Below are 23,058 nucleotides of genomic sequence, written 5' to 3'. Positions count from 1 at the left end.
GATTTTGGAACTGTCTTAAGTATTTTATAGCATTATAAGGCCACATCTTTGAAAACTTTTATCCTCAAATCATTTTAAACTTATAAAACTTTGCAAAATAGTGCAGAGTTCTAGGATCCTTTGTCCAGCTTCCTTTAATGTTAACGTTTTATATGACCATAGTGTAATTATTTAAACCAGGAAATAACTTTGGTAGAGTACTCTGATCTACAGACCCTTCAGTTTTCTACAAAGGTTCTTTTTCTGGTCTGGGATCCAGTTCAGGATCACACATTTCCTTTAGAAGTTACAACTCTTTAGCCTCATCCAGTCTGTGACAGCTCCCAACTTTCCTTATCTTTCGTGGCCTTGACACTTTTGAAGGGTACTCACCAGCATTTTGTAGAATGTTTCTCACTTTGTGGTTGCCTGATGTTTTTCTTGTAATTAGATTTGAGGTTATACATTTTTGGCAAAAATGTCACAGGAGTGATGTTAATGTCCTTCTCATGGTACATCATGTCAATATGTCTTATTACTTGTGATGTTAACCTTGATTACTTGGTTGAGGTGGTGTCTGCCAGGTTTCTCCACAGTAAAATAACTATTTTTACTGTTAAATATAATCAATATCTTGGGAGGAGGTATTTTGAGATGCTATAAATACTCTGTTTCTTATCGTACTTTTGCCTATGAATTTTAGCATCATCCTTCAATAGTTCTTGCCTTCAGTTATTATTATTGTGGTGTTTGGCTAATGGAGATTTTCTATTTCAGTCATTCTTTTTACATCTGTTAGTTGGAATCCTACTATAAGGAACAGCTGTCCTTTGTCTTCCATTTGTCTGTTTATTTTTATCAGTATGAATGTTTATTTTATTTTATGGGTTATAATCAGTTACTCTCATTATTTATTTTGATGTTCAGAGTTGGTCATCGGGAGGCCCTTCAGGTTGGCTCCTGTTTCCTCCTGACACGCTCCCGTCAGTTTGTGAGCGTTTCCTCACTCTCTGACACCAGAAGACATTCAGGTTCATGTTACATTTTTCTTGCCATAACCATGGAATTGACTTAGTTCTCCCAGGATCCCTGGGTCTTTTATTTGAGAATAAATAGCATTCAGAAACCAAGACATGGTTACTAGATGTCCCCATTGCTACTGGAGTGTTACTGCTTCTAGACTCTCTGAGCAGATAAAGCTAGGAAATAATGCGTGTGTACTGACAGAAGCCCTCGTACCACACATCTGTATTCGTTTCTTATCTGTCTATCCCTAGTGAGATTTCTGATTCCAGTCTAACACTACAGGATTCATTCTAGTCTTCTCCACCCTTCCTTTTTGTAACTCCTTTCTCTGGCTATGAGAAGCCTGCATCTCATTATCATAGCACAGTATATTTACTCATTTGTTCAATCTTAGTATATGCATAGTTTCAGAATTACTAACCCATAGTCTATGAAAAATAAATTTACCAGTGTTTATTATTGACTAAAGCACTTTATAGGCAATCAGTCTTATCAAAATGCCATTTTCCGAAGTTACTTGGTTTAGTTTTTTTCTTTCCCACCCCCTTCATTGTGGTTAAGTTAATTTGGGGGAGGGGGGTGTCAATCCCTTGATTGATTCAAAAGCAAGATGAAACAGTTAACTCTAGCTACATGTGAAGCGGACGGCATAACCTGAAGAGAGAATTATTTCAAATGTCTGTATTTAATTTTTAAATATTTTCATTATGGTAAAATTTCATTTTGCAACTCCAGTATATCCTTTATCCAGATTCACCAACTGTTTACATTTTGCCTCACTTTATCATTTCTGCCCTCTTTAACCTATCCTGTCTCCCTGAGTACACACACACACACACAACACACGCACACTACTTCTTGTCTGAAGCATTTGAAAGTAAGTTGTCCCCTGAGTGCTTTAGTGTGTGCTTCCTAAGTGCAAGGATAATCTCTTATATAACCATGGTTCAGTTCTCAGAATCAAGAAATAAGAATAGTGTCTCCAATCCACAGTCCATATTCAAATTTTATCATTTCTTTCAACATCCTTTATAGTTGTTCTTCCCCCAGTGTAAGATTTAGACCAGGATCATCCATCACATTTAGTTCTCATAACTCTAATCTCCTGTAATGGGTCAGTTCTTGATCTTTTTTTTTCCACAACCTTGATGTCTTTCAAGAGTGCAGGCTGGTTGTTTGATAGACTGTCCTTTATTTTGAGTTTGTATTTCCTCGGAATTGGATTCAGGTTCAGTTATGCCACAGACTGATGTGTCCTTCTCAGTATGCCACATCAAGACACACATGACGTCCATTTGTTGATAATGTGGACTTTGAAGCTCCTAGTTAGTGTGTCTGCCAGATTTCTCCACTGTGAAGTTGCTATTTTCCTCTTTGAAATTAATAAGTAATTTTTGAGAGACACTTTGAGACTGTGTAAATATCCTTTTCCTCATCAAAGATTCACCTGCTGGTTTTAGTTTCCATTGATTATTTTTACCTGGATCAGTCATCACTGTGATGATTCCAAAGTGTTCATTTTCTGTCATTCTACATTTGTCTGTTACATTCTACTATAAGGAAAAGTTTCCCCTTTTCTCCCATTAGTTTATTTATGTCAGTAGACACTGACACAAATATGAGTATACACCATGAATACACACATGGTGTGTACTCATGGGTTCTTTTTTTATTCCATGGGTTATATTCCATTACTGTCTTTATTTATTTATTTTGACATTTTTTTATTGAGTAATAGTCATTTTACAATGTTCCGTCAATGTGAGCACAATTTTTCAGTTATACATGAACATACGTATATTCATTGTCACATTTTTTTTCACTATGAGCTACCACAAGATCTTGTATATATTTCTCTGTGCTATACAGTATAATCCATTACTGTCTTTATTTATTTTGATGTTCAAATAGTCCTGGACTTAGCCAGTGGAAGCCTTTTCAAGTTTCAGGTGTTATTTTGATATGTCTGCATCATTCTTTGAGTACTTCCTTACATTCTGGCACAGTGGTAGATTTCAGGCTCATCCTACGCTTTCTTGGTCTACCGTAGCCCTGAAATTAATTGTTTCTCTAACATGCCTTGGTTCTGTCTTATGGGGAATGGAATTTAGAAACCAAGGCCTGAGAGCTAGTTATGTTCTTTGCTACTGGGATGCCATTGCTTCTAAGCTCTCTCAGTGGACATAGCTAGAATACATACAACAGGGAATACAGATACACATACATACATACCATGCATTCGTATGTGTATGTGTGTATACACACGTGTGTACATAAATATAAACATAAACACACACTGATGTCTATTTCTATGTCTGTGTAAATGTGTGGTTGTATACACTCATGTACACACCTAACCATGATTTAATATTGATATGTCTAAATCCATTCTAATGCTACAGGGTTATTCCACTTTTTCTTCTTTCCATATTTGTAACTTCCTTCTTCAACGGTGAAAACCCTGACTCCTATTACCCTCAGTATATTTACTTATTTGCTCAATCCTAGATTACACAGAAAGTAGTTTTGGAATTGCTAATCCTGCCACCGTGAAAAAGAAACCTATCTGCAAGCGTGTACTTCAAACACTGTAATTTGGCCGTACATACTTAGTGGGATATAACCCTGGGGAGGGGTTCAAAAATGTCACATTGTTTTCAGTAATTATGTTTTGGGGAGATCACAGAGGTACTGTTTTTCTGAGACTATTGTATATACTGTGAAATAAATCAAATGAGTAATGATATTGGCATGGTTGAGAGTTGAGCTTTTCAACATGGTTAAAAAGAGATACAGATGTGTGGTTGGTGAAGTTAAAATCCTGTAGCCCCAAATTTGACTTAAAAATAACAGTATGATCTCATGGTGTATTTTGTCTTAGATGTGCACATGATCATACACACCACACACACACACACACTTCTACTTTTGCCACTGAAAAGGCCTAGAAACACTGACCAACCTCGTGACAGTGAGCATCCCTGCAGCATCCAGACTGTTGTCTCTAAGTGCCGTTTTCCACTTTAGAAGAGGCTCTAGGACTCCTTGAAAAAACGGCTGAATGTAGGCTGTGAGAAGCTATAGGACAGATACCTACTCTTCAACAAATAAAATGCATTTGAGAAAAGAAGAAATCAAAGGCAGAGGGTATCTTTGGTTAAAAGAGACTTGAGACTTACCAACCAATTACAATGCGTGGGCTTTATTTGGATCCTGATCCAAACAAGCAAACTTAAAAATGTTGATATGAGATAAGCAGGGAAATGGGAACATTGACTAGATAGGTAGTACTCAGTGTTAACTTTTTGAAGTGTAGCTATGGTAATGTGTTTTATAAGAGTCCTTGTATTTAGAAATATATATTAGAATATGTGAGGATGAAACAGTATGATGCCTAGGGTTTGCTTCATAATAATCTTGGAGGGTAGAGGCATAGTAGGGATGAAGCAAGAGTGACCATAAGAGGTCACTTTTCTCTTCTTTGTCAATGTGTGAAAATTTCTATAGTAAAATGAAAAAACTTAAAAAGTAGTGCTGCTTGCTTGCTCTGAGTGAGACATTTCCCAAGAGAGCAGGACGGCACCCTGGGAATGGGTGCCCGCACTCAGACCACAAGTGGGGAGGGTAGGAAGCCAGGTCCTTCTCATCACTTTATCCCAGTACACAGCAGTCACTTGATATATAATGGGCAGTGAAATGAGTGCTCTTGAATGAGCAGCTGGCATTTGAGTGAACTCAGTTCCAAAATCATCCATGACTCATAACTGACAGCCAGCCACTCACACCACGTGGAATATAGGCATTTCCTTGTTGCTTGGGCTGCTGCCATTCTATCCAGTGACATGATGCACGTGACCCTCCTTCCTTTGCAGGCTCAGGCCCGATGTCACCGGATAGGCCAGAGTAAAGCCGTGAAGGTGTATCGCCTCATCACTCGGAACTCCTACGAGCGGGAAATGTTTGACAAGGCCAGCCTAAAGCTGGGTCTGGACAAGGCTGTTCTTCAGGACATCAACCGCAAGGGCAGCACCAACGGAGTGAGTGTGCCGGAACCTGCTCTAGGGCCTTAGGAAGGGTTCATCACACAACCCAGGGCCTGTCTGACCTCTTCACTCCTGCTGCTGTGTTAAGATTCCTTCTCACAAAATTGAGTCGGGCTGCCCATCTTTGCTGGATCATTCCCTGCAATAGAGCATAATCCAGTGTCAGGTCTCTGCATCTTATAGATGGATAAAGGAAATGTGGAGGAGCAGTTAGGCGGGAGGATTGACCAACATGCCCAGTTTACTGAACAGTAACATTTCAGTAAACAGAGTTTCCAACATTGCCCGCTGGAAATCAGTAGATCTCACACTCTTAAATCTAAATTATCTATTGTCACCATACTTTATCTCCTACTCCAGACTTTGAGGCCCATGAAGGTGAGCTGTTTTATTTTGCCCAGTGCTCCTGATAGTACTTGGCATATTAAAGATGTTCAGTGCATGATAGTCAGTGAATGAATGAATGAATGAATGATCAGCTTGAAATATGGCAGTTGATAAAATCTTCTTTCCCCCTCTAGAGGGAATAAAAATCGCTGCTAAGAGTCTTAAATTGTATTAAAGTAGAGGCACACAAAGCAAACTATCTCTTTAATCTCTGGACCTTCTATGTGAGTTGTCTTTAGTCCAGATGTTCTGTATCCTCTTAGCTATGCGTGTTGCTGAGTATAATACTTGAGGTTACCAGTGCTGGGAGTCATGGAATTCCCTCCTGTGATTGATGTAAAGAGAACCAGATTCTTAATTAAAACCAGGAAACGGTGTTTTGAACTCCCATTTCCTGTTTTCAGCAAGCAATTGAGAAGCTCACACTTGGCACGGGATCCTTTCTTTGGTTAAGAAATGACATCATTTCCAGTACTAGTGTATTTATTTAATAGTGAGTAAGTCATTATTCTTTAGCTCATTTGGTACATATGGAGGTTTTTAAAGATACAGACTAAACTAAAAACATAAAGTAAACATTGAATATATTCTCTTCAGTGATGCATAGTTTTAACGGTTTGTGACATTTGATAATAACCAACATCCTGAGGAATGTTAGGGCCACTGGATCGTGGGCTGGGTTTTATTCCAGAGCTCCTGGTAGAGGATTGTCTGCCTGCCCTCCTCATAGTTCTCTTGAGTGTCTTTATCTGGGTTTTCATTTTCTGAAGCTTGTTGTCTATGTCTTTGTTTTTCTGACATATGCTCTTAGTGGAGGAACTGTGTGCTGAATCGTGAAGGTCAGATTTGGGGCTGTTTTTCTCCTGTGCATTTCCCACTTTGTGAGTAGCCTTTGGTGACCTGTCCAGGTACAGCAGCTTTCAAAGATGGAGGTAGAGGACTTGCTCCGGAAAGGTGCCTATGGTGCCTTAATGGATGAGGAAGATGAAGGCTCCAAGTTCTGTGAAGAAGACATAGACCAGATTCTGCAGAGGAGAACCCACACCATTACCATCCAGTCTGAAGGGAAAGGATCCACTTTTGCCAAGGTATTGGCCCTTCTCTGTGGAGTCCTTGTTGGGTGGCAGTGAAAAGAAAGTTCTTATAATCCCTGATGCTTTTTAGCCAGGCTCCTACTTCTCTAAGCGCAAACCGTTGAGATTGTCTAGCTACACGTCTGTACTGTGTGCCACCCTGAAGATTCAGGCTCTTAGAGGGAGTCTGAATAATGGGTCAGAAGCTATAAAAGAAAACACTCTGAATCCTCGGAGCTGATCCTCAGGGGGCAGGATGGACACTTGGATTTGCAGTTTACACTCTTCCCTATTCACAGAGACTCCTCCAGAACCCTTGAATGGCCATCTCGACTCCCTTGCGCACTCCTTGATGAGTGTCAGAGAGTTGAAATGCCAGTGAACACTCCATTCCTCAGACTCAAGCAAGTATTTTGTTCATTTCAAGAGAAAAGAGATTTTATTCAAGATTCCCAGCTTCTGACACAACGTTGTATACTGACTATAACTCAATTTTAAAAAAAACTGTAAAAAAAAAAAAAATATTCCCAGCTTCTAGTTTAGATGCCTCTTTCCTCTGCCCGTCGGATCACTGTGTTTAGAATTCAAGTCATCAGACCACTTCCCAGATCACTCTCAGGCTGCCCTTGCCATGGCCTCTGGGAGCTTCCTGGCCTGTCGGGTTCAGCCACCTGTGTGGTGCCTTGTGGAGGGAGGGCTTTTCCAGTAAGGCATTTTGTGCTCAGTCTCTGCATCTCCTACTGCCTAACCCAGTGCCTTTCCCAGAGCAGACACTTTGGGGTGAACTGAAAGAAAAATTATATCCAGGGCAGTTTCAAGGATTAACTTCTCATGGGCAACTAGACGTACGTTGCCATTGTCTTCCAGGGGTTGTCCTCCTGCTCCCAAGTTTAAGTTAGAAAAAATGATCCTGTAGGTTGAAATTGTAATTTCCCCACTCAATCTTTAAAATACAATTTTAAAGGAATAGCTTTGAGATTTTCCCTTTCATTTTGGACGCTCCGTTAAGGGCTTTGGTTTTGAAGGCAGATAGATAATATACTTAAGTCTCTGGTGCATTTGAGATCACACAGGTGTTTTGTTGATTTCTGCTGTGTTCAAGCAGTTTATTGACTCTTCTTCACAGGCTAGCTTTGTGGCTTCAGGAAACAGAACGGATATTTCCTTAGATGACCCGAACTTTTGGCAGAAATGGGCTAAAATAGCTGAACTGGACACGGAAGCAAAGAATGAAAAGGTACGGCAGTGAGAGTACTTCATCTCACTGAGCATTCCTCTGGTGTCTTACAGAACCAGCTCAAATTATTCTTTACTCCTGAGCCTTAGTTCTTAAAGAAGGTGCTATATGTAACTCGCTTAAAACACGCCTGGCACATAGACAGGGCTTGAGAAATGTTAACTGTTATAATTTAAAATGACCTAATGGGGCGTATAGTCTGCTGGGTACCTGGGAAATTCGACAAAGACAGTTAGAACTGGAACTGGCCAGACAGGTCAAGGTCAGCCCTCTGACCCAAGCCAACATCCCGCCCTTGGCATGTGACTATTTTACCTCTGTTTCAACACTTCCTATGAAAGGAACTTGACCTCTGACAGATACTAGAGGGGGAAAAAAGCATGATGAAGAAAAGTTTGTTGGGATCACCTCCATTCTTTCTGTGTCTCGAATTTTTCTATTTCTGAACATGAGAAGAAGAATGGCCTTAGAATAACAGCAGAGCTTGAATACTGGCTGTGCCACTGACCAGCTCCCTGCCTTTGGGCAAGGAACGTGATCTCACTGAGAGTGAAGCAGACGAGAACAGAGAAAGTGGTGATGCCCACGCTGCAGAGCTGGAGACAATGCTGTGGAGACAGCTGCCCAGCCCATTGTGAGGCACCCCTAAGTGTTAGCTACCCTTCCCTCTGACCCTTCACCTCACTTCGGGTTGAGCACGCATCACTTTCTACCTGCCTGGGCTGCGTGGAGGAGTATTCAGGAGCTTAGCCGAGCTTGGGGAAGAGGTACAGGGGAGGAGGTGAGAAGCAGGAAACGGTGGAGACCAGAGGAGCCCCCAGAATGGGTGAGTTCCCTGAGATAGAGATTATCTTTTTCGTGAAAGACAAAAGGTTAGTGGTGCCAGTGGAAGATAGAAAATGAAGCAGCAGTAATACGTGTTTGTCTTCAGAAAGTTGCTGAGCAGATGGAATTCTGCGACTTCTGTCTCCAGAGCACAGGCTGCTTCCACATGCTGGGTGTAACAGCTGGGGTGCACCCCTCCAGTCTTTCTTGGCAAGAACAGGCTGCCACTCTGGGCACTGGGGGCTCTTATCTGCCCAGGCCGCTATTAGAAAGACTGCAAAACCAGCAGATGGTGGCAGCCAGCACTAGGGGCTGGGGAACACGCCAACTTCAGCAAGTCCCAGAGAATCCCCTCTGCCAGTCGTGGACACAGCAGGTGTGCTGGGAAGAGCCTTTCCTGCTGCCAGATGAGGCAGGGGTGTGGTTCTTTGTGCATTGTGATGGGGTGATGGGGGAAGAGAGAGGAGGGGCTTGCTTTCTCCCCAACAGTCCTCTCTGTTTGTAGGAAAGCTTAGTGATCGACCGCCCGCGCGTGAGGAAGCAGACCAAACACTACAACTCTTTTGAGGAGGATGAGCTCATGGAGTTTTCAGAGTTGGACAGTGACTCTGATGAGAGGCCCACGAGGTCCAGGCGCCTCAATGACAAAACCAGGCGCTACCTCCGAGCCGAATGCTTCCGGGTGGAGAAGAACCTGCTCATCTTTGGGTGGGTACTAGCTCTGCCTGTTGTTGTGGTGGTGGTATTTGTTATCCCCTCTGGTTTCCAGCCCCTGAGATTTTTCCAGTGTGTCTCGCCGATCACCTCTGGAGTCTGGGCTGGTGGAGGCTCTGCTAGAGTAAGAGAGAAGCGTGCCTTCTGCCCATGACCCCCCTCAGTCACTGCGCTCTGCTGCCATATTGTAGATGGGCCATGGTTTTCTCATATGCCTGTCACAGCAAATCTCTGTTACTAATTTGCTGCCTGGTACTGATTTCCTGCCTTTCCCCTCAAGGATATATAAGGAATCCGCGCAACAGATGTTACAGTTAAGGCATGATTCGTGCAGCAGGGCTCTGGCTCTGGTAGAGTAGAAGGTTTAGCTTCTGGGAGCTCAACATTGCTTTCCGATACTGCAGCTGGACTCTGTTTTAATTCCAGATTTATTCTGTGCTCCAAATACTTTCGTCCCTCCCTTTTTAACATTCTGGTGGCCCTATGAAGCTTTTTGGTTGCTGATGTTCAGGTCACCTAATGACATTTGTCATGCTGTAGTATGGTGTCCTCAAAGGTCTTTCAGGACGAGGCCTTCAGGGCGACTGATAAACCTGACTGAGGATGAAAAGCACTCTGGCTCCTGTTTGTCCGGTGATGTTGAGGGCATGCGTGGCCCTTCCTCCCTGTAACACCCTTCAATATCTCCACTGTCAGCTGGGGCCGGTGGAAGGACATCCTGACTCATGGGCGGTTCAAGTGGCATCTGAACGAGAAGGACATGGAGATGATTTGCCGCGCGCTGCTGGTGTACTGTGTCAAGCACTACAAGGGAGATGAGAAGATCAAGAGTTTCATTTGGGAATTGATCACACCTACCAAAGATGGGCAGGCCCAGACCCTCCAGAACCACTCAGGTGAGGGGTGGCAGGGCCATGCCTACGACGCGTGAACCCCCTGAACTTCCTTCCCTCTTCCTGGGTTGGTCCATTTGCTTACTGTGGGGACTTCTCTTTCTCAGGTGTATTTCAGAATGTTACCTGTGGGAAAGGATGCTGATTCTTTCCATTCTTCCTCAGAATCATGCAGTGTTACCTGTGGTGTTTTGTTTAAGTGCTGTTGAGCCCTCTTGAAGTCCTCCGTGTTCCAGTCCTGCCCACTGATCAGGGTGTCACGGGGTTCCTCCTCTGACTGGGGACTCACACTGTGTGCTCTGTGGTTGGTCTTTTGCATCTCACCCTTCTGTCCCAGTTGCACTTGTCTGTGCGTTTTCTTGTGCCACTTCTTCCCTGTGCTGGGCTGTAGCTCACCTTCAAGTCTCAGATCGAGTGTTCCTTTTTCCCCAGCTAGGTTGTGAGGTCCCCAAGGGCACAGGTGGTGGTACACCTTTCTTGATTCTGCAGGGCACTCGGTAAATTCTTACCGCCTGACTGAATGGCCCACTCAGTGTGGGGACCAGGCACATGTCCTCGCCGTCAGTACTTGGGGGACTGAGAAGGGGGCCTGTTGTCCAGGGCTATGGTTCGCAGCCTGGCTGCCTCTTTGCGACTCTAGCCCAGCTCTGCTTCTGACAGCCAGGTTTAAGCCTCCTTGACCATCTACCTGCCTTTCTGTTTCAGGGTTGTCTGCTCCAGTCCCCAGAGGGAGGAAGGGGAAGAAAACGAAGAACCAGCTGCTGCTCCCAGAGTTAAAGAACGCAGACTGGCTGGCCACCTGCAACCCCGAGGTGGTTTTGCATGATGACGGCTACAAGAAGCACCTGAAACAGCACTGCAACAAGTGAGTGTGCCCCTCCCCACCTGGGTGGCAGCTCCACCTGACCCTGCAGCTCCCTGGGACCCCCGTGGGGCTGTGGGAGACCACTCGGGGTCCCTGTGCCACCGTATGAGGTGTGGAAAGGCAGGCTTTGAGGTCTAAGCTGGGTCAGGATTCATTCGCATTGAAGCCTCTGTAACTCCTTTAACTCCCTTCTCCCCGGGACCTGGCCTCTCTTCCCAGTGCAGCTTGTACAGGATTTTCTGACGTGACTCTCAGGACCCCCTGAGGACACTGGTGATTTCACTGCTGTTCGCCTCTTCCTTTCCCTCCCTTCACCCCCGAGGGCGCATTAGCAAGAGCAGGAGACTGGCCTTGGTGGCCGCACTGTCAGCCTCTCATGCCAGTCGCTTTCTCCTCCGATTTGCTTTGACATTCATGACCTCCAGGCATTTGATGGACATGCATTTGAGATGGTATTCTTTATGTCTTGTAGGCTAACAGCTGGGGTGGGGCACACAGTAACAAAGGAAGAGGTGATAGAAAACGAGACTGTTCTTGTGAAGTTTCATTTTAGGGAGTTAGGGCACCCAGCCACAAAACAATGACAAGTTTGCACATGGATATTTGCATCACTGTACAGTGTCTCTGTTAGAATAATCACAGTAATTTCTGCCAATGATGGCTAGTGTTTTGTTTTTCAGGTGCTTTCTCATGTATTACTTCAAAACCTTGATGACATGGGAATGCCCAGAATTCCCCTGGGTCAGCTTGGGGGTAGCAGTTCATGGGCCACTTGTGGGTTATAACGTGTTTCATTACCGTGTTCACCTTTCATAGGGTACTTTTGCGTGTCCGGATGCTTTACTACCTGAAAGCTGAAATACTGGGAGAAGCAGCTGATAAAGCGTTTGAAGGAACTCCTGCCAGGTAAAACAGGTCAACCTTAATTCCCAGTGTTAAAGAATTGCCATAAAGTACCTGTGGATGGAAATGGACAAACCGCCTGTGTTTCGAGAGGCCCACGTTCCTTCTGCCCAGGATCGGTTACTGGTTGAGCAGGCAGGTAGAGCAAGGATGGTTCAGTCAGGTTACCTACAAGTGAAATGAAGAAGAAAACAGTTGCTTAAAAGCACAGCTCTTGATGAAGTTCTTAGTTGTTTTTCCCCTCGATAGTGTGGTAAAATTGCTTTTCAAGCAGTCATTTCTCTACTTGAGCCATTGTAGGCTAGATACTAATGACTCTGATGCTGGATCCAACAGGTGTGGACTGAAAGCTTCACTCAGAATCCCACTCCTGGCCGTAGTCCTCTTCTCCCTTTAAGTGGTTCTCCTTTGTTTTCTAATTATATTGCTGATACCTTGTCACCTGTTTGATGTGTTTCGCCTTAGTTTTTTAAATTAGTGTTTCCAAAGCTGTAGAATCCTGTGGGAATATCCCAAGATTTGGGGAAATGAGGCTGCCAAACCCCCAGCTGCCACTTGGTTGAGCTGTCAGATAGTTTTTAAGAGGGATCCCCGCACAGCCTGCTTCACCTTCCCCAGGTCTGCAGTCTGCTCCTGCCCAGTACGGTGCTGCTCGTTCCCAGAGGACCCCAGCGGTGTTGGTGTCTGAACTTTGCTTTGCGATTCCCTGGGGCTGTGGTTTCTTCTTTCTCTTGCTTTGCATTGGGCATTGCTAATGGCTTTAGTGAGCACTAAGGAGAGAGGTGAAGGACACGGACAGTCCTGCCTGTGAGGCATTTTGTAATGAGGAGCAGTCATCACAGTGACCCTTACTACTTGATATGCTTTTGGTTGTTACGGTGAGCATTTCTAGTAGGGATAGGGAGGTCGGGTATTTTGGTACAAAGTTTCAATTAGTGAGACATGTAAGTGCAGCAGAATTCAACCTGATTGTTTATATCTGCCGGTGTTACCTGGCAGAAGTAATCTACCTGAATTTACTCATCACTTTGTCACATGCTTTCTTAGACATGTAGATGGATGGCAGTTAGGTAGAACATGGAGAGAGTGAGTCCATTGCCCGCCCTCTTCCCTCCTTTCCTCAATCTTAGCTCTTACTAGTCCTGTTCAAGTTAAATGCCTTATTGTGAAGAAATTGAGGAATGAATGAGGGGGTTCATCCCCCAAAAGTTGTTCAGCCCATGGCACCTTATGGGCAGAGCAGTGAGCCCTGCAGTGTAGACAGATAAGGAGCGCCACCTGGGAAGGTGGGGGCCAGGGAGCGCCACCCCTGCAGCAAGAGCCAGGCCTGGCCCGGTGCAGTCAGCCCAGTGTCACAGTAAGAAGAGCCTGATGGAAGAAGAAACTTCAGGTGTTGCAGAGGGACCATCCCAGGCAGCCAGGAGGGAGGAGCCATGCAGGTAGATGTAATACCCCAGACCCCAAAGCCTTCAAAGGGTAAGAACGATGCTCAGACAATGAGACAAAGCTCTCAGATCATGGACAGAAACTCAAGAGCAGCTGATGGCACCGGCCTGCTAACCCCTGCACATCTGCTCTGTAGGCTGAGCTGTGTTGCTCCCTCTGGCCAGGAGAAGTGCCATTTATGGTCAGTTTGACCCAGCAGACCATTAGCAGACCAGTGCCAGGAAGTCCTTCCTATTTGGCACCTGTCCTCTGAAAGGCCCTTTTCATGTCCCCATGTGTAGCAGTGCAGACTGACTTGTTCTCAAATAGTGCTTGATATCTCTACGTATTGAACCAAGATAATTTGGGCACTTTTCAGCATTTGATCACGTACGAATTCAAATGCTTGAGCGGCCTTCAGATAATGAATACGTTGCTGGCTTTTGCTGTGGTTGTCAACTGAAGGTGCACATTAGAACTGCCTTACATGGGTAGATCCCACAGCCCGACCCCAGAACAGACTGACGATGAGTTCTCCGGGAGGTGCTTTCAGATTCTGCATCAGTCAGTCTGAGTAGAGTCTGAAAGTCAAGTCCATATGTTGCAGTAGCTTCCTATGTAAACCTGGTGCGAAGCCCTGGTTAAGAAACCTTGGCCCCCAGCTGTTTGAATCCTCCCATTTGTTGTTACTTCAGCTTTTCGTCATGGAACTAAGGATGTGGCTTAACACCAGGGTTCAGGCCAGTCTTGTGTTGTTTTCTGTCTGTGTTGACGGAACTCTTGAGTCCGTGCCCTTCCTTCCACAGGGAGCTGGAGGTGCCTCTGCCCGACATCGACTATGTGGAGATCCCAGCGGATTGGTGGGACGCTGAGGCTGATAAGTCTCTTCTGATCGGCGTGTTCAAACATGGTGTGTATTTCAGTGAATGTGTTCTTTCCTGAAAAACTCCGTAGTCCTATTGCACGTCTCTCTTAGAAAGTAGAGCCTCACCTCTGTCCTAGAAATTCGGCCAGACGAATGTGTGAGTCATGGCATACAATGAGTGTCAGTATCAGTGAGAAACTTTGAAAGGGGGCCGCAGAGAGTCTACTCAGTGTGTATCTTCCTCATGAGCCGCTCCTCACTGTCATGCCTGGGACAGCCCTGCTCCTGTTCACTCCGAGAGCCCCAGCATCTGGCCTAGTGATTGTCGCTTGGTGGGCCCCAGGGTTCCTTGAGTGAAGGAACAAATAAATGGGGAAAATGTGAGGTTTAGCATTTCATATGTTTGCAGAATTCTAAGGTCATTCAACCTAATCTGCATATTCCTAGTGTATCTTTTGCCCTATTTGTATGCAGATTTAAGAATAAAAGATGGCATAGACATCCTTTGTTTTAAATGTGGTGACCTAGAAACTAAAGGGGACCGAGGTTTTTGAGTAGCTTGGAAAAACTGAAATAAATGCCCTGTTTCTTCATTTCTGGCACTTTTCTAAGCACCTGCCCTTGCTTTCAGTCAACTGTTAAAATGAATAATGAAAGTGCCAGATAATAGTCTCTGTAATGCGCCTGATTTGCACCTCCCTACCAGGTAAATTAGCCATAAGTTTGAACTAGAGTGCAGGGTTTGAAGTATGAAGAGCTAGGTATGCCTGACACTCTCCTCCACAGAAGCCACTGGCCACGTGTGGCTGTGGAGCACTTGAAATGTTACTCATACAACAGAGCAACTGTATTTTTTATTTTATGTCATTTTAATTAGTTCAAATTAAAATAGCCATGTGTGGCCCCTCCATTGGACAGCGTGGGGTGAGAACTCAGCTCTGAAATGGGAAGAGAAACCATGTGGCCTCCCTATTAAGCACAGTGAACCACAGTGCAGCCAAAACTTGGTTTAATCTAATTTTGGAAAGAACCCAGAAGAAGACAAGCTGCTGGAGATAGCCACATTCCAGAGCACCTGAACTTGGTGTGTGCGGGAAAGCCTGCTGACCCCGTGTCTTACTTCGGTGGTGATTTTAGGGCACATTGCCAAATCCCTGCCTGGAGACAGTGTGATGTGAAAAGACGCAGCCTGAGGTCCCAGCAGGATGGCTGACAATTCACACACTTCCTCTCCCTCCCCCTACCCCAACACACGCCCCACAGACATACAGAAAGCCTTGGTGAATTGTGATGGCAGTGTTAAACCACCTAGCTGAACTTGAAAGAAATTAAAGAAAACCCCAATGAGAGGTCACTTAAAGCCAGAGCTGAAAGCTCAGGGGCTGATGTGACAGCAGACCAGTGGGGCTGGGCTTCTAACACCCTCACAGAAGTGGGAAACCAGCCCCTCCAGGAAAGGAGGGCAAGATTAGGCTTTCTGACTGGCGCAGGGAAGCAGAGCCGCATGGACAGACCACTGATTGAGGAAGAAATGGAGACATGAAGGAGAGAGCGAGATGGAAGACAGGATGAAATCGACCCCTAAAGGGGAAAGCCAAGTTGTTCCAGGCAAGTCCTCACAGCAGCCAGAATAAAACGAAAACAGAGCACCAGCCTGGCAGATAGAGGCAGCATCATACAAAGTCTTTAAGACCAAAAGCTTAATTTGGGATAAAGAGGGTCGTTGCACAACAATGGTGGGTATCATTCACCAGGAAGAGATCGCTAACGATCCTAACGCTAATGGCGTAGCCTCAGAATGTGCTCGAGGGGACAGGACTCTGTGGAGACCCACGCCCCTCATCCCTCGGGAGAGACAGGTTAATATTGGCACCACACCTGCTGGTTTCATAATCCCTCATCAAGGTTTAGTGGGAATAATCAGTTGATCTCTTAGTCACATACTGGAAATGGGAGAGGGACAATCAGGTGATGTCTAAGGTTATTTCCAAATCTAAAACTTCTGCTCAGTGAAGCAGTTTTAGGGGTACAAGTTAATAATTCCTAAGTGGTTCCTGAGCACACCTGTGAGACCTTAAGATGATGCATCACCCATTCCATCCACATTCTCCCAGATCTCCAGTTGAGAGTCAGAGCTGAGGGCAGGTGCCAGGAAGGTGGCGTGTGCAGTGCCTGAAGTGCTGGTGGTGGTGAATGAGGAGCCCAGCAGACACGTTGTAAAGATGGGGGAAACCTAGCCTCTGTACCCAATGCTGGGGCGCTGGCGTTCAGCCACACATGCAGACTGGCTCACTCTTGGTTAGGATCAGACCCACGTAGTTGGACAGTGATAGTGGAGTCAAACCAAGGCTACGCTGGACAGGTGCCTGCTGTTGGCTTCGTGGGCCCATCCTCCTTGGTGTCTTGCAGAGACCAGATCGGATCCTGCTCCTGGCTGAGTGCTGCCCGTCAGACATTCCATGAGCATAGGCTTAAACCTGTCCTCATCTGGGTAATACCCAATCACCCCATATAACTTAGCCCTCTCCGCAAGATAACCAAACCCACACAGCATGTCTCACCAGGTGACAAACTCCTGATACCCAGCAGTCAGTGGAGATGTGACATTTTCAAAGAGCCAAGCCGTCTGGTGTCTATTTTTCAAGGCTATCACTCACTCTCCCTGCCTTGACTCCATGCCCTGGAGACAGAAGTATGAGCTGTCGTGCTGCAGCCATTGTCTCTGTTAAAAAACACCCAGCTGTTCCTTGTCTGAGGTTTTGTGGCTCTTTCAGCCCCCTCCCCCGAGACATAGCCTGCTACCACCCTGCTTAGATCAGACGACTGCAGCCCCAGTTCCATCTCTGAGCTGACCGCCCGTGGAAGAATTGGCCGAGTCTTCAGCTGGGGCTTCCGCTTACAGCAGGAAGGGCCCTGCAGCAAATGTGTTCTGAACGATGCTCTTGACAGCTCTTGATCCCTTCTAGGGCAGCTTGGATTTATGAAATATTCATCAAGATATGGATTTTAGTATTTCTGTTCATATACTTACAGAGGAACTTTTAGACTAAGTGGAAAGAGGCAAGCAGCCTACGCCGCCTCAAAGGCCTGTCATTCTGCTATTTATGTCTTTATGTTGCTGTTGCTGCTCCTTCTCCTCTCTGTTCAGGAAAAGTGTTAGGGTTTTCTGGGGAACTGAATCAATCACGCTTCCCCGCCTCCAGCTTCATAGCTGGTTGAGAAATAGAGATGCAGAATCTGTCTAGACTTCACACCCACACGTGACGAGACGTCTGCAGAATAGAAACGCACGCAGGTAGTAGGTACCTGGAGGAGCCCGGCCCGCTTCAAGCCCTGGCCAGCACAGCTCGTGTGAAGGCCGGACAGTCATGGACAGTTAACCTCCCCCAGCAGTCAAGGGTCAGTGGAGGAAGCCTTCGCCCTCTCATCTCTCAGATAAAGCCTCCCTCTTCTCATGGGGGGGGGGGGCAGTGGAGACAGCGGCAGGCATTTCTTCAAGACAGGGGCATGGAGGACATTTCTGTTTTGGTGTTTGATGTCAGCTGAGGCAGAACATGGGGAGAGGGTTCTTGAGAACATGAGAAGAGTTCTTCTGCAGTGATTATTGGAAGAGAATCTGGGCCAAACTGATATTCAGTCAGCTGTTCGTTGAGTGTGTGTGGTGTCAGGCCCTATGCTAGGTGCTGAATACATAATGATGAGTAATAGCAGGTACAGATTCTGTTCCCAGGGAGCCCACAATCTCATGAGACTTAACAGTAATCAAATGATTGCCCCAACGAGTAAGAGAGTACGAAGAACTTAGGGCCCCATAGTTCCTCCTGCCGTATGCCTCGTGCGGGCAGCACCTGTCGTGGAGATGGCAGGAGAGTCACTTTGGGTTAAAAGATAAAGTACCTGCACTCCTCAGGGAAAAAGTACCAGGTGCTGCCTGCATGTGAAGGATCAAACAGCGTCAACAGTGATAGTAAAACAAAAATCAATATAGAAGTAAGACACCCAGCAAGTAAAATCAAGTCTGTTACTAGCAGCCAAGCCAGCTCTCCCTTCAGGCACAGCATCTTCTGTCGTCTGTGATGGGGTCTCTCTGCACATATTGCAGAGCTGGAAATTACTCTGTTTGCGCTGTAGGAGCAACATGGAAAGGGTTTTAATGATCATGAAGGAAATTTCCCCCAAAATAGTTTGATACGACAGTAGGTTTGGATCTTTTACGCGACCAAATCCTCCCGTCTCATAAGATTACATTAGATTCAGTAAAATAATAACAAATTCTCATGCACAGTGTTACCAAATTAAAAGTGTTAGTTTTTCATTGTTTTGCCCTTTTGAGGTCTCTCTTCTGGATCAAAAATCCTCCATCTGTTTTTGACTCTGGCTTTGAGTCGGGGGCCATCCCAAAGCCCTGGCCAGTGGCGTAGGATTTCATACTGAGTGTGAGAATATAGAGACAACAGATCTGTTTTAATCCAACTGACAATCACAGTGGTCCTCTTTATATTTTATCCTTTGATCCATCACCCGCCTTCCCTTTCTAGCACTGGGATAAAATTAGACTCTAAGAAAAGTAGGCCTATTCAGGAGTTGACAAGATAACGGCATCCAGAGTTGAGGGGTGGTGCAAGCAAGAATTTGCAAAACCAACTTGCTTGATTTCCTTGCTGTTCAAAAGAATCAAATAAGTGGGAATTGTATCTGTATCTTGTGTGTCTTCGTGGACACAGGATATTTGTATCAGCTTTCGTTTCTGGTCAAGCTCTACTCAGGTGTCCACTTTAGCTCAAGAATCTTCCCCTGACAGGAAATCTCATAGGATCCAGTTATTCTTAAGTAAATATTTTTGTTTGTTTGTTTTGCTTTTTGCATAATAAAGGAAACAAAATGACTGTCATGGGCGCACGGCAGATTTTGTGAGTTCTGACATGACCTCTGTTGCTTCTCATTACTCCTGGTCAGGTTACGAGAGGTACAACGCCATGCGAGCAGACCCAGCGCTTTGCTTCCTGGAGAAGGTTGGGATGCCGGACGAGAAGTCCCTTTCTGCAGAGCAGGGCGTTACAGATGGGGCCTCAGATGTCCCTGAAAGGTGAAGCTGCGTGGACCAAGCACAATGTGACTGGTCATGCCATGAATCTCCCACCACATACACCCAACACTCTCATAGTCTCTCCCTTATAATCTGGCATCTCCCTCAAACCTGAACTGCCTTCCATAATTGCTGCTTTGGTTACATCCTATGATGCTTCAGGCCTTTCCTTTGACTTCTAAGCACTTTGAACCAAATACTAGTTCCTGTCCTTCGTGGGTTCCCCAAGCCACCCACCATCCTGCCCTACTCCTTAATCAGGCTCATCTGGTCAGAGGATTCTCAGGGAAAAATTCAGACCTGTTATAATCTCTCATACTTGGCAGAAAGTTAAGAAGAGGCACAGCAAATACAGGCTTCCTGACCTTGAAATGCCCCAGATGAAATTCCAGCATTATCTAAGGATTCCATGGTCCATGAATAAGGTGGACTGAGAGCCGCTGCTTGACAGCTGTGGCATTCAGGTCTTGTCAGTGGGTTATGTGCAAAAAAGTATGGAAGCATCCCCTTTGTCTGAGTTTTGTTTCCTTTTGGCATAACCCCAAAATGTGTAAATTCATAGGAAAGCTAAATAAACAGCCAAAAATTGTGGTTTTCCAATATATATATGTATTTGGAAAACATAGCATCTATCTCTTAGCTTGTGTTCAGTAAGTTTTTTTGCCTGATCTTCTCCCTAGAAGTAGCAGATACTAGTTCGCGTTTCCTAGGGCCGTGGGCAAGCCCGGCGTGAGGGCACACGCTACCAGGAGCCCCTGAGCATCTTCAAAGGCTGAGAAAATGATGAAACGCATCTTCCATCTGTCCTTAGCCCCTGATGAAGACTTCAGCTACCACAACATTTCCTGCCCCACAGATAATAAAGATGCATTCAAAGAGATGTTAACAAATGCCCAAAGGACTGGTCCCCAGTGCTGGATTCACTGGGTCGGAGAAAACACTACTTGGGGGAGGTACCCGGACGTGCTTGTATTTTTGTGGAGTAGCTTTTCTTTCTGTGGGTAAGCAGTAAAGGTAGAAGGCTCCTTCTGCCTCCAGGGCCTGACCAGCAAAGAGAAGACTATTTGAGACAGAAATCCTTCGAATTTGATTTTAAAGGAATTGTGAAAAACAGATAGGCATCAGCAGTGGTTAAGCTCACAAGAGAGAAGACATTAGGCAGCAAACCTAAAGACGAGCAGCTGATGGTCAAGAGGCCAAAATGTCCTTCCTTAGCAGGCACAGCAACGCTCCCTTCCAAGGAAGTGACTGCTGCCAAATGTGATTCTGTGCGAAGACATCCTACTGTGTGATCTGGGGGTTGGCACAGCAGGACTCTTGGTTTGCATGGCTATCAGTCTCCAGAATCTGTTCTTTTATCAAAGCCACATATTCAGATAATTCTTGATGGGCAGGAATTACGTTTTTAAAGATAATATTTTTGTTGAATAGCCTGCCTCTGAACTTGCCTGAGTAGATCATTAGTCTCATGCCAGAGTTTCAGTTGAGTGGAGGTCCTTGTACATAGAAGTTACGACACTGGAAAAACCCAGATTTTGAGGCCTATGGGGAAAGGGATCTGCTAATATTCTCTTTGGTCAGTGATTTAGGTGGTTTTCTTGCAAGCATCTTGGTTGCAAAATAGCTTTTGGTGTACAATGCTTTTTATTTTTTTATTTTATTTTATTTTATTTTAATTTAATTTTATTTTAACTTCTATTTAGAGGCAACACGGATAAAGAAGACAATACTGAAGACAAAGTAGATGGCCTCCAGAAACAAACGGTGAGTGAAATGTGCTGTGTTGGTGATTCACATGATTTTTAATATCAGGAGAGAAATCCCCATCTTGGTGTAGTGGTCTTGGGGAACTCGATTGCATTGCTGCAGTTTGCGTTTTCCCCAACATTTTATTATAAAGATTGTCAACACACAGACTGCTTTGCACTTTTATTCTAATGAAACTTTTGATTTGAGGTGACTTTGCAACTGTAAGATACGATACAGGGAGAGCCTGTGTACCTTAAACTTTCCCACCATGGGAACATCTTGCAAAACTGGTACAGTATCACAGCCAGGATGCTGACAGTGATAGAATCAAGATACAGGACATTTCCAAGACCACAGAGATCCGTCTTGTTGCCCTATTATAGCCACATCTGCTGCCCTCTTTCTTCACCTCATTTTTCATTCCTAGCAACCACTAATCTGTTCTCCATTTCTATAATTTTGTCATGTTAAGAATATTACATAAATGGAATCATACAGTATGTAACCTTTAGGGATTGGCTTTTGTCACTCAACATAATTCCCTGTGGATTGATCCGATTGTTGTCTGTAACAATATATTCATCCCTCTTTGTCAATGAGTCGTGTTCCACTATCCATCCTTTGAAAGGCATCTGGGTTGTTTCCAGTTTTTTACTGATGTGAACACCTCTATAAACATTTGCATACAGATTTTGTGTGAACATACATTTCCATTTCTTTGGGATAAACTTCCAGGAGTACAATTTCTGAGTCATATGGTAGTTACATGTTTCGTACTTGTACCATTTTACATTCCCACCAGTGATGAGTGAGTGATTCACTTTCTCCTCATCTTCACTGGCTTTTGGAGTTGTCACTATGTTTTAATTGAGCCATTCTGATTGGTATGTAGTGATAACTCATTGTGGTTTTAAATTTCATTTCCCTAATGGCTAATGATGTTTAACATCTTCTTCTATGCTTAATTGCCACATGTGTACCTTGTCACTGAAATGTTTCTTCATGTCCTTTGCCCATTTTCTAATTACGTTGTTTCTTTGTTTTACTGTTTAAATTCTTTATATGTTCCAGATACTAGTCTTTTGTCAGATAAGTGGTTTGCAAATATTGTCTCCCATCTTGTAGTTTGTCTTTTTATCCTACTCACATTGTCTTTCACAGAACAAACATTTTAGATTTTGATGAAGTGCAATTTATCAGTTTTTCTTTTATGGTTCACACTTGGTGTCAAGCCTAAGAACTCGCCCATCCTAGATCTTGAAGATTTACTTCTGTTTTTTTCCTGAAAGTTTTAATAGTTATACATTTAAGTCTGTGATCCAGTTTAAGTTAACTTTCATTAAATACAATTATGTTGAGGTTCTTTTTTTTTTAATCTGTTGATGTCCAGTTGTTCTAGAACCATTTCTTTTAAAAAGCTATCCTTACTCCATTGAGTTGTTTTGCTCCTTTGTCAAAAAATCAGTTGAGTGTGTTTGTGTGAATCTATTTCTGGGTTCTCTGTTCTGTTCCATTAATCTATTTGTCTATTCCCCTGCCAATAGCATATACTAGTAACAGTTCCTGTAGCTGTATCTTAAGATCGGGTAGACTGATTCCTCCTGCTTTTTCAACATTGTTTTAGCTTTTCTTGTTCCTTTGCCTTTTTGTAAACATTTTAGAGTAGTCTTATCTATATCTACAGAAATTCTTGCTGGGATTTTTATAGAAATTGTATTAAATATATCACTTTGGGGAGAATTGACATCCTTACTATATTGATTTTTTTCACTATACTAAAGCTTACTATGTATATCTCTCTGTTTCAGTCTTTGATTTCTTTTATGACTGTTTTATAGTTTTTCAGCAAAAATGTCTTCTACGTGTTTGTAGATTTACCTCTAAGTATTTCATTTTCTTTGGAGTGATTGTAAATGGTGTTATAATTATGTTTATCTTATATCCTGCAACCTTGCTGAACTCAGTTCTAGGAGTTTTTTAGGTTTCTT

At 44.3% G+C, this 23,058-nt stretch overlaps 1 protein-coding gene across 3 annotated transcripts in view; it reads left to right on the top strand.

Moving 5' to 3' along the window:
- CHD6 (chromodomain helicase DNA binding protein 6) overlaps positions 1-23,058 on the top strand; it is a 161,315-nt gene that overhangs the window by 114,985 nt on the left and 23,272 nt on the right. For all 3 annotated transcript variants that reach the window (XM_032462323.1, XM_032462321.1, XM_032462322.1), the window contains 10 exons: positions 4,878-5,042; positions 6,344-6,523; positions 7,635-7,745; positions 9,076-9,278; positions 9,981-10,180; positions 10,883-11,042; positions 11,859-11,948; positions 14,177-14,280; positions 19,192-19,321; positions 21,025-21,085. In XM_032462323.1, coding sequence (XP_032318214.1) covers positions 4,878-5,042; positions 6,344-6,523; positions 7,635-7,745; positions 9,076-9,278; positions 9,981-10,180; positions 10,883-11,042; positions 11,859-11,948; positions 14,177-14,280; positions 19,192-19,321; positions 21,025-21,085 — 1,404 coding nt within the window. The remainder of the gene's footprint in view (positions 1-4,877; positions 5,043-6,343; positions 6,524-7,634; positions 7,746-9,075; positions 9,279-9,980; positions 10,181-10,882; positions 11,043-11,858; positions 11,949-14,176; positions 14,281-19,191; positions 19,322-21,024; positions 21,086-23,058) is intronic.

This window comes from Camelus ferus, chromosome 19 (assembly GCF_009834535.1).
Source record: "Camelus ferus isolate YT-003-E chromosome 19, BCGSAC_Cfer_1.0, whole genome shotgun sequence".
Classification (NCBI taxonomy): domain Eukaryota; kingdom Metazoa; phylum Chordata; class Mammalia; order Artiodactyla; family Camelidae; genus Camelus; species Camelus ferus.
This window is presented reverse-complemented; position numbering and strand designations above follow the sequence as displayed.